Genomic DNA, 16,814 nt, shown 5'->3' on the forward strand with positions numbered 1-16,814 from the left:
CAGGATCGAATCAATCACACAGGATCAGGGGATAAGACAGCAGAGCAGCTGATTTTACACCTGAAGATAAAACTGTAATGTTAGAAACATATGAAGATATTACACACACAATACAGACTGCAGCTCAGACAGCTGCTGGACAGATGTGTGTGTGTGTGTGTGTGTGTGTGTGTTTGTGTGTGTGTGAGTACTGTAACTCCTTTATTTCACACAGACAGCTTCAGCATTTGTTCTGCTTTCTCTGCTTTTATTTGAATGTAACAGAAAAACACGACTAGAATTTCCACAAACGTGTTTACAGGCTGACTTTAATGTGTTTCTGCACATGCTTGTCCTCTGGTCATGTGATCATGTGGTTTGTAGGAACGCTCCTCTTCCTCAGAGGATCCACCTGTGCTTCCTCTCCTCTCTCCTCCACCTGTTACAGTGAGGGAACGTCCTCCATGATGGAGGAGCTGCTGGAAAGTGCTGAGAGTTTCCTCCAGAGTGAGACCTCTGTCACAGTTCAGAGGATCTACGGCAGCAGAGACCTTCATGGACACTAAAAGTCTCAAACACACAACAACAACATCACACCGACTCCACTCTGACATCACTGATCAATAATCAAAGAACACACAGATCAAACTGATCGATCAGCCAGCAGAGGAGTCAGATCAATGGAGCTGCTTCTGTTCCTGATGTCCCCTGTTTGATCCTGGACCTGAACTCTCCCTGCAGAGGAGACACAACACAGTCAGACACACAAGTGACGGGTTTTCAAGGTGATAATTGCTCCACTAACAGTGAGACATGGATTCTTTTTTATTCATTGTTGTTGGATTTTTATTGTTGTAGCCCTGGCTATATAAGTAGCTCATTATTTAAATTTGTTCATTAAAATTGATAGTTAGCTGCAAATGTTTAATGTGTTCAAGAATGTATACAAATGCCTGCAAAGTATGTGATGTGTGTCAGTTAAATGCACAACCTTTTTATTTGTATTTTGAGGTTTATGTCATTATTTTTGATATGGTATTGATATGTACTACAGCTCCAGTGAACCCTGAAGTAGTCTCAGGTAGAGGGGTGGGAGTAAGTGGGGAGCCGTGTGCTGCAGGAAGCGAGAGAGACGAGAGGTGAACAGCGTCGAGTGAACGCAGAGTTCATAGAAGGTGACAGACGTATTTTCGGGTTGACGGATAGTTAACTGGAGTCGAGAACTGTTGTACCCTACTGTGAGGTAAATGTGAATTTTGTCTGACACTTGTACCCAATGTTATTGTGTAAAACGGGCTAACTGCTAACCGCGATTAGCCGCTAGCACAACTGCTAACACAGCCGCTAACACAGCTGCTAGGACAATTGCTAACACAGCCGCTAACACAGCTGCTAGGACAACTGTTAACATAGCCGCTAACACAGCTGCTAACATAGCCGCTAGCGTAGCCGAGCATATTCGCTAAGCTCTTGTTCTGCTCTGTTTTATTTATTAAGCTAATGCTAAGATTGAATGTTATGGCATGTGAACTGGCATTTAGCGGGGTTGTGTGATTCAGTATGAGGAGACGGACGTCTTGCTGGCGTGTCAGAGACGTCCCTTCTGCTGGTGTGCTGAAGTTATGTGTTCACGTGGGAGCACGTGGAAAGGACGACTGTGAGTGCTGCTGCCGCGGCCTGCTGGTAGCCGTGACCCAGTTTCCCCGCTATCCCCTTGAACTGCCTGGAGGTGTGAGTACTGTTGTTTGCACGTGCTTTTTATTTTTACTGCTTGGCAACAAGTGAAGCGGCCATATTGTTTTAGGTCCCAACGCACCCGAGCCACGACTCAGGCCTGCAACGAGGGGCTTGCTAGCAGAAAGACTGTAGCACTTGAGGTGTGTGTGTGTTTGGTGAGAGTGTGTGTGGGCCCACAATATTCTTTGATTATTTTGTTTCTGTTGAGGTAGATACCTCACCATTGTTTAACAAACTTTATTGATTTTACTTATTTTCTTTTGTGTTGTTAATTAAGCATTCACTAAAGTGGAGTTAACGTTATAATTGACCTGCTTGTGTGTGGTTTGTTTCCATATAGTTTAGTTTTATTGCATATTTAATACCATAAGCATTAAAAAGGGAGTATCAGTAGGAAAGTAACAACAGGAACCCAGCGCCCCTCTCAATAGAAGGTGGGACGGGTGTTACATTGTGCTGGCTTGTTTCCCCTGATGCGTGTGAGGCTGTGAGTCAGCTGAAGATTGTTTACTCCCGTGAGGAGCTGCTACAACTTAACGTCTCGTATGGTGGTAAAGACCTTACTTCATGTATGCCGGATTTTATACGGAGAGATTTTAACAGAACAAGTGACAAAAGAAAAAGAGGGAGACTCAGAGGTGTCAAATTGCGTCTGAGGAGACAACAGGTTGGACTCCCCTGGCCTCTGTAGCTTCTTTCCTCTAGACGAAGGTTTCTAGTTCAAAGAAAACAGTTTTGTCTCTGCTGCCGTCACTAAACACAATAAGAACTGTTTTATTTGATTCATCTTGATCTATATTGTTTTTTATTGCTTGTGTAATAATCAAATGTGTTTGTCAGGGTTTAATGGGTGGGTGTGTGTTTTGTGAGGGGATGCCAAATGTTAGAATTATTTCCATAAAGCCAATTTATCTATGGGTATAAATAAAGTAAACTTGAACCCTTAGGTAAAATTTAGACTAACTGTAACCCTGACAGTAAAACCACATTTGACTTAAAACTTGTTGGACCAGACATTTTGTCCCCACAAGTATAGTGCCAATGTTCTGTCCTCACAAAGATGTGTAAACATGTACACACAAACCTCTGACTTTGAGCTGCACTCTCTTCCTCCTAACCAGAGCTCGATCCCTCACCACGCAGCATCTGTATCTCCCACTGTCTCTCTCTGTGGGGTGTTTCAGGGTCAGACTGAGGTCTCCAGTTTTCAGCAGGTCTTCATTCATCTTCGTTCGGTCTCTGTAAACCTGGTGCTGTTTGTGAGGCTGCTCAGAGCCGTTCACATACACGTGGACCATGTTGTATCCAGGTTCATAGCGTCTCCACACCACTGTAGCATCTTCAGGCAGGTTTTGTGTGGTTTTGAAGGGCAGCTGGACAGACTCCGCCCCCTCCTCCACCTCCACCTGACACACTGAGAGGACAAACACAACATGAGCTGTACAAAGTGTGATTGGTGTTCACAGAGCAGCATCATGTGACTCTTGTTCTGCACTAAATGAAGCGATGGAGTGGTGCCTCCTTCAGGCAGAGAAACAGCTCATGGAGAGAAATAATTATTAGAGCAAAAACAAGAGTGGAGCTGCAAATAAGGCCGAGAGGAACGCTGCAGAAAACTGTTCATGTGTGAATTCATAACTTCATAGATTTCTTTGAGCACTAAAATCAGAGCTGCTTCTATTTCTAATATGACAGCTGTACATTAGAGCTGGAACACTTTAGATGTGAGCCATAAAAACATGATACTCTACAAGTGCATTCAGCTCTGACACTGTCACATCATGAAGGAGACGTGGAAATCACTTTGTTACTCAAATCAATTCTATTGCGGCTCCTTCAACCTATGGCCGCGGCAGGCTAAACATGAGGACACAGATGACGCGCAACAATGAACACATAAAATACACTTCTGTACCTTTTGCTCCTTTTATTCCACATGCAACTGTTCCACATACAAATCAGTGCCTGGGATTAACGATTAAACAAATGCACAGACCACAAACAAATAACTGCAACTCAGCAATAACTGCACTAACTACTATGCCAAATTACAACTTGGTCCATGGCATCAAATTAGTGCACAAATACAAAACCATCAAGTTCCAGTTAAAATACATCAAAATAATTCAAGCTGTGCTCAAGCTGCGATCAAGTTGCGGTCAACAGAAAGTTCTGCCTCATGCTCACCCTACCTTCCTGCTCATCAACATCAGGTGCTGTGAACAAGTGAGTGCAACCACATTTATTATATACCACACCCATGAGACACGCCCCACACCCGTGCACCAATACAGTGAGCCAATTTAAACCAACCCACTTAGTCCAAAAAGGAACAACTCATATGGCTCCTACATACCGGCCCCTAATTATTTTAGAGCAATAATTACATCATACTTACCATGTAGGAGACATATTGAGAAACATGATCAATCCTTTATCAAACATTCAAAGATACAATTTTTAATTCAAAATAATGAAATACACATTAATACAAGTAGACATTTGAAAAAGTCAATCTTTATGACTCTTCTGCTTCCTGTAGAAGACACACTTTAGTGATCGGCCTGTCCAAACAACCAGTCCTTGTTTTAACACGAACCTGACGTACAAGTCCTTTACCGTCAGAAATTGCTTCCACAATCCTTCCAGTCACCCAAGAGTTACGAGGCGCAGAATCATCGACAACGATAACCACATCCCCAGGAATGAAGTTCCGTCCGATTCTCTGCCACTTCTGACGCTCTTGAAGCTGGGGCAGGTACTCCTTAACCCAGCGCTTCCAGAACAGGTCAGACATGTACTGTACTTGCCTCCATCGACGTCGTCCATACACGTCCCCCTTTTGAAACACTCCTGGTGGTATCAATGGCTTGGTCTTAAGCAGCAACAGATGGTTAGGAGTCAAGGCCTCCAAATCATTAGGATCAGTAGAGGCTTTGGTTATTGGTCTACTGTTCACAATAGCCTCTGCCTCACAAAGAACTGTACAAAGGCCTTCTTCGTCCAAATTCTGCACTTTCAAAATGGAATTTAACACCTTCCTGACAGACCTTATGAGACGTTCCCAAACACCGCCATGATGGGAACCAGCAGGAGGATTAAAAATCCACTTTATGCCCTTTTGCAGCAGCATCTCATGAATCTGTGCCTGATTCCATCCTTCCACTGCCTCTTTCAACTCACGTTCACCACCCACAAAGTTTGTACCATTATCCGATCGTATCTCCAATACCTGACCCCGCCTTGATATAAATCGACGAAGCGCATTGATAAAAGAGTCTGTGCTCAAAGATGACAACACCTCTAAATGCACAGCTCTCACTGCCAGGCATGTAAAGATAATTCCATATCTCTTTACTTCACACCTTCCACGCTTAACTTGAAAAGGTCCGAAACAATCTACTCCAACCCGAGAAAATGGAGGTTCATCTGGAGAGATGCGATCTTGTGGAAGGTCTGCCATCATCTGATATCCTGGTGTTGCATGAAGTCTGCGACACACAATGCATTTAGCCAAAATCCTCCTTATGGCAATGCTTGCACCTGGAACCCAATACCTTTGCCGCAATTCGGACAGCATGTGGTTACGTCCACCATGCCCTATTTTCTGATGTACATGTCGAAGCACCAGGTCAGAAATATGCAGATCCCTGGCTATAATAGCGGGATGCCTTGCATCTTCAGGCATAGCTGCTCTACTAAGCCTACCTCCCACTCTCAACACACCATTCTCAAGCTTAGGATTAAGCCTATAGAGCTCACTACTCTTCTTCACCTTTTCACCCCTCTGCAACCTACTGATCTCATCTGAATATCTCCTCCTTTGACAAAAGCAAAGAACTGCATTCTCTGCCTCGTTAAGTTCTTTTACCGAGAGAAATCCTTTAGCAGCATGGTCCTTGACAGTTTGCAACTCTCTTTTAAGATTTTCCTCAAGATTTTCTTTAGTCACGCTAGACGCAAAGCTCTCTTTGAGCTGTTTCCTCTTTTTACTAAGTTCCTGCAGCAAACCTTTGAATCTAAGAATCCATGCAACCATCCTTTTCAGACGAGTCCACGAAGAAAAATAAGTAATGAACTTCATCGCACCATCTTTGCATTCATTTGCATCAACAGCATTAACTAAAACGGCCATTTTAATCTCTGGATCATTAGAAGAGATCTTTCCAAAATCAAGGTTCACTGGCCAATTAATTTCTGGTTCAGCAAGAAACTTTGGCCCTGACAACCAGGAATCATCCTTGACAAACGTCCGTTTAAGGCTCATAGCTCGCTGTTCTACAGCCTTCCTATTATTTGGTATTTTTACCTGATTACACCTAAAAGGTAACCCAATGGTGTAATGACCATCAACCAACTTAACAGAGTCCATCACTGACTTCATAAACTGCTGATCTTCTCTAGACAAAGCAAACTGCTCATCCTGAATACATTCTGGAAAATCAGCCTTCATTTGACGTTCCCACAGCTCATCCAATCTTGCCACGGAAATCATATTGACACTTACATCAAAAATGTCAGTCTTACGATCTTCTCTGAGAGGACCATTCACCGTCCAACCCAGCATAGTTTTTACTGCATAGGGACCTCCATCCTGACTTCTAACAACATCCCATGGCTCTAAAGCCTTGGGCACATTGGTCCCGATCAACAGGTCTACCCCGGAATTGATCTCCAGTATCTTAATATGGCGCAAGTGTGGCCATCTATCGAGATCTTCCTGTCGGGGAATATTACATCGAAGAACAGGCATGCTTTTCTGAGTAAATAAGTCAGGCAAGTCACAGTAGTGATCTAAATCCAAACCAGCTACTTCCAAATCTGAAACAACATAGCTACTGACCATTTTCTCCTGACCCATTGTCCGCAAAAGAATGCCAGTTTTCCTTCCTGAAAGATTCAGCCTATTCATGAGCCCTTCAGTACAAAATGAAGCTGAGCTCCCAGGATCTAGAAAAGCATAGGTTATCAGTGACTGATGACCTTTCTTGGACTTCACTCTAACTGGTATTATGGACAGAGCACTATTTTGCTCACCGGCCCCAGTAACACCACTGCTTTGCACCGCACATGAAGGACCTTCATCTGGTGGTTCTCTCCCTCCTATAGTTTGCACTGAAACACTTTCCCTCTGCTTGGAGTGGATATGTAAGAGTGTGGGGTGTGTCTGTTTACAGACTTTACACAAGAGACGTTTCCTACAGTCCTTGCTTCTGTGCCCAATGCACAGACAACCAAAACACACACCATTCTCTTTCAAAAAAGATAATCTTTCACAGTGCAACTTTCTTTCAAATGAAGGACACAAATCCAACATATGCCCTGCTCCACAAAACAAGCAAACCTTGGTCACAACTGAACCACTCTCTCGCCTCAAAACTGGATCAATCTTCCCTTCCACCTTGGCCACTGTAGTAGCAAAACTACTCCTCTTAGCCTTAGGGTAAAACTGAGACTTACCATTCCTCACCTCTTTTCTGATGGCTGTCGGAGGATCCTGTATATCTCCAAACAATGGGTCACTTGCGATCTTAACTTGCCTCTTGACAAACTCAACAACATCACTAAAAACCACTTTACGTTGAAACCTCTCCTGCAGATCGCAGACAACATTCCTCCACTTATCCCTGAGCTTATAAGGCAGCTTTTTTATAACTGTTTGCATATTAGCCGAGACATCCAACTCATGCAAGGACTCAACGTCTCCCATTGCATTACAACATTGCCTTAATAAAAACCCATATTCCTGCAAAGCCTTCACATCATCAGATTTTATAGGTGGCCATTTACTGACCCTTTCAATGTAGGCAGCAGCAATTTTCAGCGAATTGCCAAAGTTCTCCTGGAGCAAAGATTTAGCTTTAGCATATCCATACTCAGCAGGCATATACTGACAGCTTCTGACCATTTCTCTTGGATGGCCTGTAGTGTATTGCTCGAGAAAATATAAACAATCCTTAGCACTGTGAGCTTGACTCTCCACCATGTGCTCAAAAGCTCTCACAAATGTTTGATATTGCAAAGGATCACCATCAAATAACTGAATGTCACGCCTTGGTAACAAAAACAGAGACTGCTGCTCAGCCAATAAAGTTGTAATTTCATTTTGTTTCTTCAAAACTGTGACTAGATGATCATGACCCTCACTACCTTGCGCTGTATGTGTAAGAGGTTTTGATTGTGCGTGAGACTGCAACATCATCTGAGTAGTTGGAACCGCACCTGGAAATACTTGTGGCTTCGTCTCTGACTGTTCCAACGAAACGACCTTAGGCTGAGAAATATTTTTAACCTTGGGCCTTACATCCAATACATGCGCTTGATGATCACTTGCATCAACACCCTGATATGGTCGCTCTGGTAACACAGGTTTGAACGTCGGAGCATTAGGATTTAAAATGCCTAAACTCCCCTGCTCTCGATCTAAATACGAATTCATTCCATCAGATTTACCATTAACAGCACTTGAGACTCGGGACATTTCAGAAGCTTTTAAAACATTCACCTTTGCTGCTGAAGCTGCTATTTCCGTTTCTAAGTCAAGCAGCTCCTTTTTTTTCTTAAGCTGTATTTCTTGTTCTTCCAAAGCATGCCTTTCTTTCAACAACCTGTGTCGAACAAGAAGGGCAGCCATGTCAGCTTCTGCCGTTATGCGTGCTGACAAGGCAGATGAAACCATGGAGCTACTGAGTGATGATTTGCTTTTCCTACAACTTCTGTTTCCAACATTAGAGATGCTATCACTTGGATTAACATCATCTATCACAGCACCTTTACCAACATTCCCGGTGTGCCTAGAAGCACCAGAACCCTTTCCAGTAGGTAATACATCAGAGGAATCAACACCAGGTGGATTTAAATGTGGCAAATCAAGCTCAGACACCAGATTTTGACTCTGAGGGTTTCCCTTTGCATCATGAAGCCATTTCTTTATCTCTCCCATAAACTCAGTATTATGTGCTCGCACACTTATAAACCAAGCAGTTTGTTTTTCTTGCTCTTCTTGAGGAAGCAAAGGAAGCAAGGTTTCATGCAAATGAGTTGTCTCATTAAGCAACACAGACAAACTCTCCAAGTGAGCCTGAACAGTGGAACCATTATCCTCAGATTGCTTTAATTCTTTAATAACCTTTATGACATTTTTAATTTTATTAATCTTAGTGTGACGTTCCATTTGCAGCCTTTCAATCTTATTCTCCAAAGCCTTAGTAGTTGGTTTCGGCTGTCTTTTCCTTCCATCCACATCACCACATTGTATTAATTGGTGTGTCTCCATTTTTCTTCAAAACGTTACAAAATCCAAAAGCTGAACTGCACCTATGCCACACAGCCTCATTCCAACACATCAACTTGATGACATTCCCTTCAATTAACCTTGGACACACAATTAACAGGAGCAATATCCCCCACTATCTGCCTATTAAACCCAACTAACTCAACCTAGTCTTCCGTACATACTAGCGGTGGGTATTTATGTACCTCCATACCGTCAGCTGTGAGGAAGACAAACTGTCTTAAACACAAACTGCGGCAGTACTCCCAAGCCAATGGCTTCAGCCGCCTGATGCACAATAACTAGAAAATAAATCAGTACAACGCCTAGCGCAGCTGTACTGCTGAAACCTAACAGGGGAACAAGACTCCTGAAAGAAATCTGTTTTGTGTAGCCAAAGGCTTAATCTAAAAGCTGGGTGGACAAAGGCAACAGCAAACTATAAAACTCTCACTAATAAAACTCATCTTTATATAACCAATCCAATAAAACCTACAAACTTTCTGTTGACAAGTTATTGCGGTTCCTTCAACCTATGGCCGCGGCAGGCTAAACATGAGGACACAGATGACGCGCAACAATGAACACATAAAATACACTTCTGTACCTTTTGCTCCTTTTATTCCACATGCAACTGTTCCACATACAAATCAGTGCCTGGGATTAACGATTAAACAAATGCACAGACCACAAACAAATAACTGCAACTCAGCAATAACTGCACTAACTACTATGCCAAATTACAACTTGGTCCATGGCATCAAATTAGTGCACAAATACAAAACCATCAAGTTCCAGTTAAAATACATCAAAACAATTCAAGCTGTGCTCAAGCTGCGATCAAGTTGCGGTCAACAGAAAGTTCTGCCTCATGCTCACCCTAGCTTCCTGCTCATCAACATCAGGTGCTGTGAACAAGTGAGTGCAACCACATTTATTATATACCACACCCATGAGACACGCCCCACACCCGTGCACCAATACAGTGAGCCAATTTAAACCAACCCACTTAGTCCAAAAAGGAACAACTCATATGGCTCCTACAAATTCTATTGATGGAATATTGTATGATCAATAGACTGATCAGTTTCTAATCTGTCATCTATCAGCTGGAAATCCAGCAGTGTCAAACAGACTGGGCAGCAGATTAGGACCAAACACAAACACATTGAGACTTTTTCTTCAGCAGTTGCAGGTAAACTGCAGCAACAATGCGACTCAGACAGTTTCTCTATAACTGCAGGGCTTCCTGCGCTGCTGTTAGTCAGATACGGATCAACAGGTTGTGGATAGAAAGCAGATTCCTTCAGCAGAGGATCCAGATCACACTTGAAGCATGTCGTCGGGAAAACAATCAGTGAAAATGGGACACTTTGAGCCAATTTGAGCCTCAAACTCTGAACATAACCTGCTGCAGACCAGCTGATGTGTTCAGTTACCATGGTGAGGAATTTCACAATAAAGGAGGCGTACGCTCTGTCTTTTCCCGGCCCGACGCTCTGGGACATTTTAGACAAGTTTCCTGGCAGAATACGATCCCGTGCGGAGGCCGACACCATCCTTATCCACATGGGCACAAACCGGATTCCAAACAGCGCTCCCACTTCCTCAAACTGGACTTTGTGTGTCTTTGTGAGGCTGTGAAACAAGCCCACCGTAGTGTTTGTATCTCCGGCCCCACTCCCACCTGTGGCCGTGGGGCGTTTGGGTCCTGCTCGGCCTCCACACCTGGCTCTCCTCTGTGTGTGACTCCCACAGCCTGGGCTTTAGAGACAACTTCAATGTTTTCTGGGACAGGAGGCATCTTTCTGCAGCAGATGGGCTCCACTTCAACCAATCAGGAGCCAGATCCTCTCTGCTAACATATCATATGGAGTCCAGCAGGAAACACTCCATCAAGCACCTGTCCACACCTGCCCACACCTGCTGACCGCTCCGTCACTGACTGACGTCCCCCAGGTCCTAGTCCCTACCATCTCAGTTCCACTCTAAACACTAATACATGTTCAGCTGGACTCGGAGCCTCTGGAGACATTTTGGATGTTCCAGTCATGATAACTAACAGGACAGTTTGTGCAAGGTGGAGAAAATCTGCTGCATCATCCCATTGATGAAGCATTCAGCTCCACCCTACAGTTTCTCTGCTGCCTCCATCCACCTTGGTTCACTTTGCTCTTCTTAATGTTGCAGCTCTGAATAGTCAGGCTTTTATTCTGAAGGATTTTACAACTTCCCATCAGCTTGATTTGATGTTTTGAACAGAAACATGATGAAATCTGGAGAGGACTGTCTAGTCTGTGAACTCTGACCCCACATATGATTGTTTCAGTCAGCCCAGAGAAAGTGGCTGGGTGGGTGGAGCTTTGGCTTCAAATGCTCCCCTATTAAGGTGGATGAAGGGTGTAGTTTGGAGGTGCTGCTTGTTAAAGAGTGAAACAGCTCCTATCTGTGCAGGTATCTCCACCCTCCTAAGACTCCATCAGAGTTGGAGCTGAACTCTCAGATGTTTCCTGCTCCATGGTTCTTATGTGTGATCACATGATCTGAGCTGCTGATTTTAAGATCCATGTTGATGATCTCACTGACTCATTTGAGTTCCTCAGTGCAGTAAATTCATTGGTTTCAAACAGCTGGGACTGTGTGAGGTCCTGAGGACTGACACTCAGGTGCAGCTCAGGATTTATCAGAGGAGAGCTGCATGATTACAAACTGAACTGTGAGGATCAGCTGACTGTACATGAACATGATTCAGCATCAGATCTGATCACTTACACACTCTGATAACATCTCCCCCTCTCTGTGCAAATACATGAACACTGCTAGAAGCAACAAGCACATCAGGATCAATCACATTTTGATTGCTTTTTGTGTTCCATTGAGAACAATCTGCAGTAAAGTGTGCGTCACAGACCTGATTTATTTCAACACTTTACTCCAAACTTTGAAAGTGAAACTCCTACAAACACATATGAAATAATCCAGCCACAGAAACTGTCCACAGCTTTCAGTCTCCACATTTCCTGTGAAGCTCTGCAGGAAACCCTGACAGCAGCTTTTTAGCTCCAAAGCAGGTTTAGCTCTGGTGCAGAGTGTTAGTGACTCTGCCCGTGGACACAGTTATTTCTGCAGGTCACCTTGTTACAGGTGCATTTGGAGGAGATTCCCTTTCAGAGCACTCAAAGCTTTGTGGCAGGGAGTTTACTGCAGACTGCAGCATGTTTAATACCAAGCATGATGTGAGCCTGATGTGGCTGATAGCTGCTTCTAGCAGTCTTCATGTATGTGGAACGAGAGGGGAGATGTTATCAGGACCAGTTGGACGTCTCAAAGCTGTGAGCGCAGTGCTGAAACTTTGGCTCTGTCCTGTAGCTCTTCACTCAGTCCTCACCCTGAGTGTTTAGAGCCCAGCCACACATATTCCTGCTCCTCAGGAATTCTGGGATTTGGAGGAAACACAGCTAAACTGACCTGAAGCTAAGGGGGAGGAGCCACAATACAAGCTGCATCCAGCCAATGGGTGCACTGTTGAGCCACGGATGTGCAGAGGGTCACATGTTTAGTCCCATTTGTAGAAATGTGTCCATAATGAAGACAAATGCAGTCACACAGCTCTGCAACAGCACAAATCACTTTGATGGAGTTTGTTTGTGCTGCTCTCAGATCTGTACAACACTGACATGTGTGTCAACATGCTGCAGACTCACAAAGATGTGCCGTGTTAGCTTCATGTGTCCATCTGACACTATATTATAGTGACTTGAAGAAATCCCTGCAGCATCACATGCAGAACAAACAGAGGCCACGTGTGGCACAGTTGCTGTAACGGGATGAATCCGTGGATGTGTCGGGATCTGACGCTGAATCGTGTTGCTGTTCTTTTCCACATGGTACAGGTCAGCTGTTCCACACAGATTTCAGCTTTCTAGAAGAGTTAGTCTGGAATAAAGCAGCTCTCCTCTGGACCAATCCTGCCTCCAGCTGAGCCGTCACACATTCACACACAGTCCCAGCAGTTTGTAGCACAGCAGTGATCCTTCTATCAGAAACATACTGCTTCTCCTTCATCCTCCTCTCATTGATCTGAATCAGCTGTTTTCACAGAGAAACGCTGCACAAATCCTTCACTCCACTATTTCTGTCAGCAGATGACTCGCTCTATCATGGCTGCTGCTCCTTTTTCACACACTCATTTGTGCTTTGAATCCAATCTGTTTCTCATCATCACCATGAACAGGCTGCTCATCAATCAGCACATTAGCTGTAGATCAGCTGCACACTGATGAAGATGCTCAGACAGACGGGCTGGGCACACAGAGGACTTTATGATCTGTTCTTAAATTCAGTCCAACATGGATCATTTCTGCTCACAGTCCAATCATCTCTGGAAACTTGTGCTTCCATGGCACACGGTGCGCTGGGCTGCTTCAACAAATAGCACTACACCTCTGGTTGTCAGCTTCAGCTCTCCATCGCTCTCCCCGTGGCTACAGTACAAGTGAGCTGACACATCCATCAGTGGAGACTGTGGGCCAGTAAGGAGCAGCAGCTGCCTGCAACATGGGCTTTACATTGCAAACAGCCACAAGTCTGGGCCTAACCACGCCTTTGACTTCTTCTTCATTTCCATGAGATTTACATTTCAGGGAGTTCCCCTGGAAAAAGAGCCATTTTGAAAGCTGTTTGCTGACTTCATCAATAATCTGCTTCAATCATCCAGATGAGAATCCTGAGAATGGAGCAGCCCTGATAGCAGCTCATAGGATCACAGTGTTTTTCATTCAGCTGATTGATTTCACAGGTTAGGAGGTGAACGATCTAACTGTGCTCCTCCTTCCACCTTTGGACCACTCATTTAGTGACAGCCAGGATTTGACAATCAGCTGTGACACAGGAAAACATGAGGTGGGAAACTCTGGAGAAGATCTGCTTTTCTCTACAGGGAGGCTCGCACATCTGATCTGCTCACGATCACTCAACTCACTTCAACAACATGCTGACTCAGTCATTTCTGCACGTTTCCTCATGTTACAGCCCTGACTTCAGTTCAGCTGAGGAGGAGATGAGGGAGGAGAGAGCAGTGGTGGAAGAAGAGGAGGAGAAGATCCAAAGAGGAGGCAGGGGGAGAGGCTCAGGAACAGTTAGCATCAGAGACTTTGAGCCATCATGGACTCCCACTCCTTCCATCCAGCCCTGTGTGGATCAGCAGCTCCAAAATGTCTGCTCACTCATGTTCTTACTGTCTGTGCTCTTCTTTCATTTCACTCATTATATATGAACTGCTCCTAAATCACACTGGATATGGATTTTCTGTCCATCCACACTAATTCTCTTCATTCTCACCTGATTGTTTGGATGCTCTTTGATAGCACATTGAAAATCCTCACAGTGACTTCTATTGCCACACTGACTGGACAAATACAAAGTTGAAGGCTTCATGTGTTTGGCACAAATAATACTTTGGTAGGTCTGAATTGTGTTTTGAACCATCTCTCAGGACCAAAGTCTTTTTGCTTCATTCAAAAAGAGCTGAAGGCTTTTTCCCTCACAGTTTGTCCTTTGATATTATTGGATGATGGACTGTGGAAAACACAAATGTGCACTTCTTAATGGCTCATATGTGCTGTGAAAGAGCTCTTTGTGATCCTGAAGCTTTTCAATAGTTTTTCTTTGGCTGTTTGTAAAGTTTTCTGTGTGAACTCTCAGGAATCTGGAGCAGTCTAATAGAAGTCTACTGGGGTATAGAGGGAGGAGCTTCTGTCAGACTCTTTCTGATGAGGAACTGAAGCCGCTCTCATGGTCTCATCAAATCCATCAGACTGAGAAAAACTGTCATGTGACCTCTCAGAACAAACAGCCTGTTAGTTTCCTGCTGCCTCCATCACTCACTTTCATTCACTCTCAATCACACCAACATGTTAAAGCAGCGCTATAGCTCACCTGGCTGAGCAGGTGGGCTGAAGGCGGGGCTTACTACAGGTGCCTGTGTGTCCCTCACTCTCTCCCCACTTTCCTGTCTACTCTCTGCACCTATATAATAAAGGCAAACATGCCTCCAATAGAAATCTTTGCAAACACAAAGTCCCACAGCAGCCCCGTGTTCTCCGGCTAAAATGAGAGTTTTTGTCAGTGGAGTCTGGTGGCTTTAACCACACAAACATTACAGCTGCGCTCAAATATCACAAAGAGCTGTGACAGCAGAGAAACACATGAAAATCCTCCAAAGATCATCTAGAAATAGAAATCTGTCCACTGTGGGACGTGTGAGGCTGACATTAATATGTCTTAAAGTGGGAGATGAAGAAATGCTTCCAGGGCCCAAATCATGGAGACAAACATCAATCCACACTTCACTTTGTTTCCTGTCTCTAAAGTGGGAATATTTCAGTGTGATGAACAAACGGCCTCCAACAAATAAAGCTCATTTCCTTTTCCTGTCTTTTCTCCAGCGGCCTCAGCTTCTTCCTCTTTCCCCTGTCTTCTTCTGCAGACGCTCCTCTGTAGCTTCAAGCTCTTTCTCTTTACAAGGAGAGCTACAAACCTTTGCATCCAGCCACAAACACCCCATGGGCTCCTCTGGATCATCACACTCAGCATTTTCACAATAAAAGCCTCATATTTATGGCTGCTCCACCCTGACATGTGACAACATCCAAATGACTGGATCAAAGTGTTTGAATGATCTCAGCAGCTTTAAAACTATTGATATTTATACATTTACACTGATTTGGACTAAACTAACAAAACTATTGATTTGATCCAAACTCAACTCATACCAGAGGCTTTTATTTTGAAGTTAGGATCATTTTAATGGTCTTCTTAGTCTGTTCATTTAAACACACAGTTGCTCCGCCTGACATTTTTGGCTTTTAGATCAAAACATCAAAGAATTTATTTTATTTGAATGAACTCAAAATAGATTCAAACTAAAAGCTTTTAGAGAATAAACTCCTTCATGACCTCTGACCTTTGACCTGTATCTACAGCACTGACCTCTGACTTTCAGCTTCACTTGTTTCTTCAGCAGGATGTTTCCCTCCCTGCTGTAGACGGTGCAGGTGTAGGTGGAGTTGTCTCCATCTGTGGGGTATTTCAGGGTCAGACTGAGGTCTCCAGTTTTCAGCAGGTCTTCATTCATCTTCGTTCGGTCTCTGTAACGCTGGTGCTGTTCTTCAGGCCGGTCAGAGCCGTTCTCATACACGTGGACCGTATAATCGTCACTATCCATCCACTCCACTTTAGCGTCTTCAGGCAGGTGAAGTGTGGTGTTGAAGGGCAGCTGGACAGACTCCACCCCTGAATCCACCTCCACCTGGGGGACTGAGAGGACAACAAAGCACAACATGAGCTTGGATGGAGACATTTGTGTTGACTCTAACAGGCTGAATGCTGCTGCTTCACTGGGAGCTCACTGTTAGATAGAAAGTGGTCAGTGTGAAGAGGAGACGCAGCAGAAAGATGAAGACTGACAGGAAGAAAGCAGTGAACAGACTGTTGGAGCTGCTGTTAGTGGGACAGGACTTTATTCAGTCTCTGAGGACCAGATTTGACTTGATGAAGCAGAGAAACACAGTCTGAGTGTTTCTGTCACACTCACTTCATCACACAGCTCAGTTTGACAACATTTGGAAGAATTTGATAGAAGCGTTCCTTTAGTAAAAGCACCAAGAAAACACCATGAAAACACCTCACTACACACAAAACTGCAGTACTGGCAAATTGTACATAAAGTATGAAAAGTCAAAGTACTTATTGTGCAGAACAATGTTCCCATCAGTGTTCTATGGATCAATATTACTGCTGCACATGTTTAAGGCTGAGCTCATTT

General features: G+C 44.1%; 1 protein-coding gene across 4 annotated transcripts in view; it reads right to left on the minus strand.

The window, feature by feature from the left end:
- Window positions 1-622: 622 nt before the first annotated feature.
- The window catches only part of LOC102789482 (methylglutaconyl-CoA hydratase, mitochondrial-like), a 674,272-nt gene continuing 658,080 nt past the window's right edge, over window positions 623-16,814 (minus strand). For 3 of the 4 annotated variants that reach the window (XM_087838448.1, XM_087838458.1, XM_087838454.1), the window contains 3 exons: window positions 15,980-16,306; window positions 2,801-3,130; window positions 623-714 (listed from right to left, as the gene is read on the minus strand). In XM_087838448.1, the coding sequence (XP_087694574.1) occupies window positions 623-714; window positions 2,801-3,130; window positions 15,980-16,306 (749 nt within the window). The remainder of the gene's footprint in view (window positions 715-2,800; window positions 3,131-15,979; window positions 16,307-16,814) is intronic. The other variant, XM_087838440.1, reaches the window with a different exon arrangement.

The sequence above is a fragment of the Neolamprologus brichardi genome, chromosome 3, assembly GCF_056152115.1.
Source record: "Neolamprologus brichardi isolate AB-2024 chromosome 3, ASM5615211v1, whole genome shotgun sequence".
In the NCBI taxonomy this organism is placed as follows: domain Eukaryota; kingdom Metazoa; phylum Chordata; class Actinopteri; order Cichliformes; family Cichlidae; genus Neolamprologus; species Neolamprologus brichardi.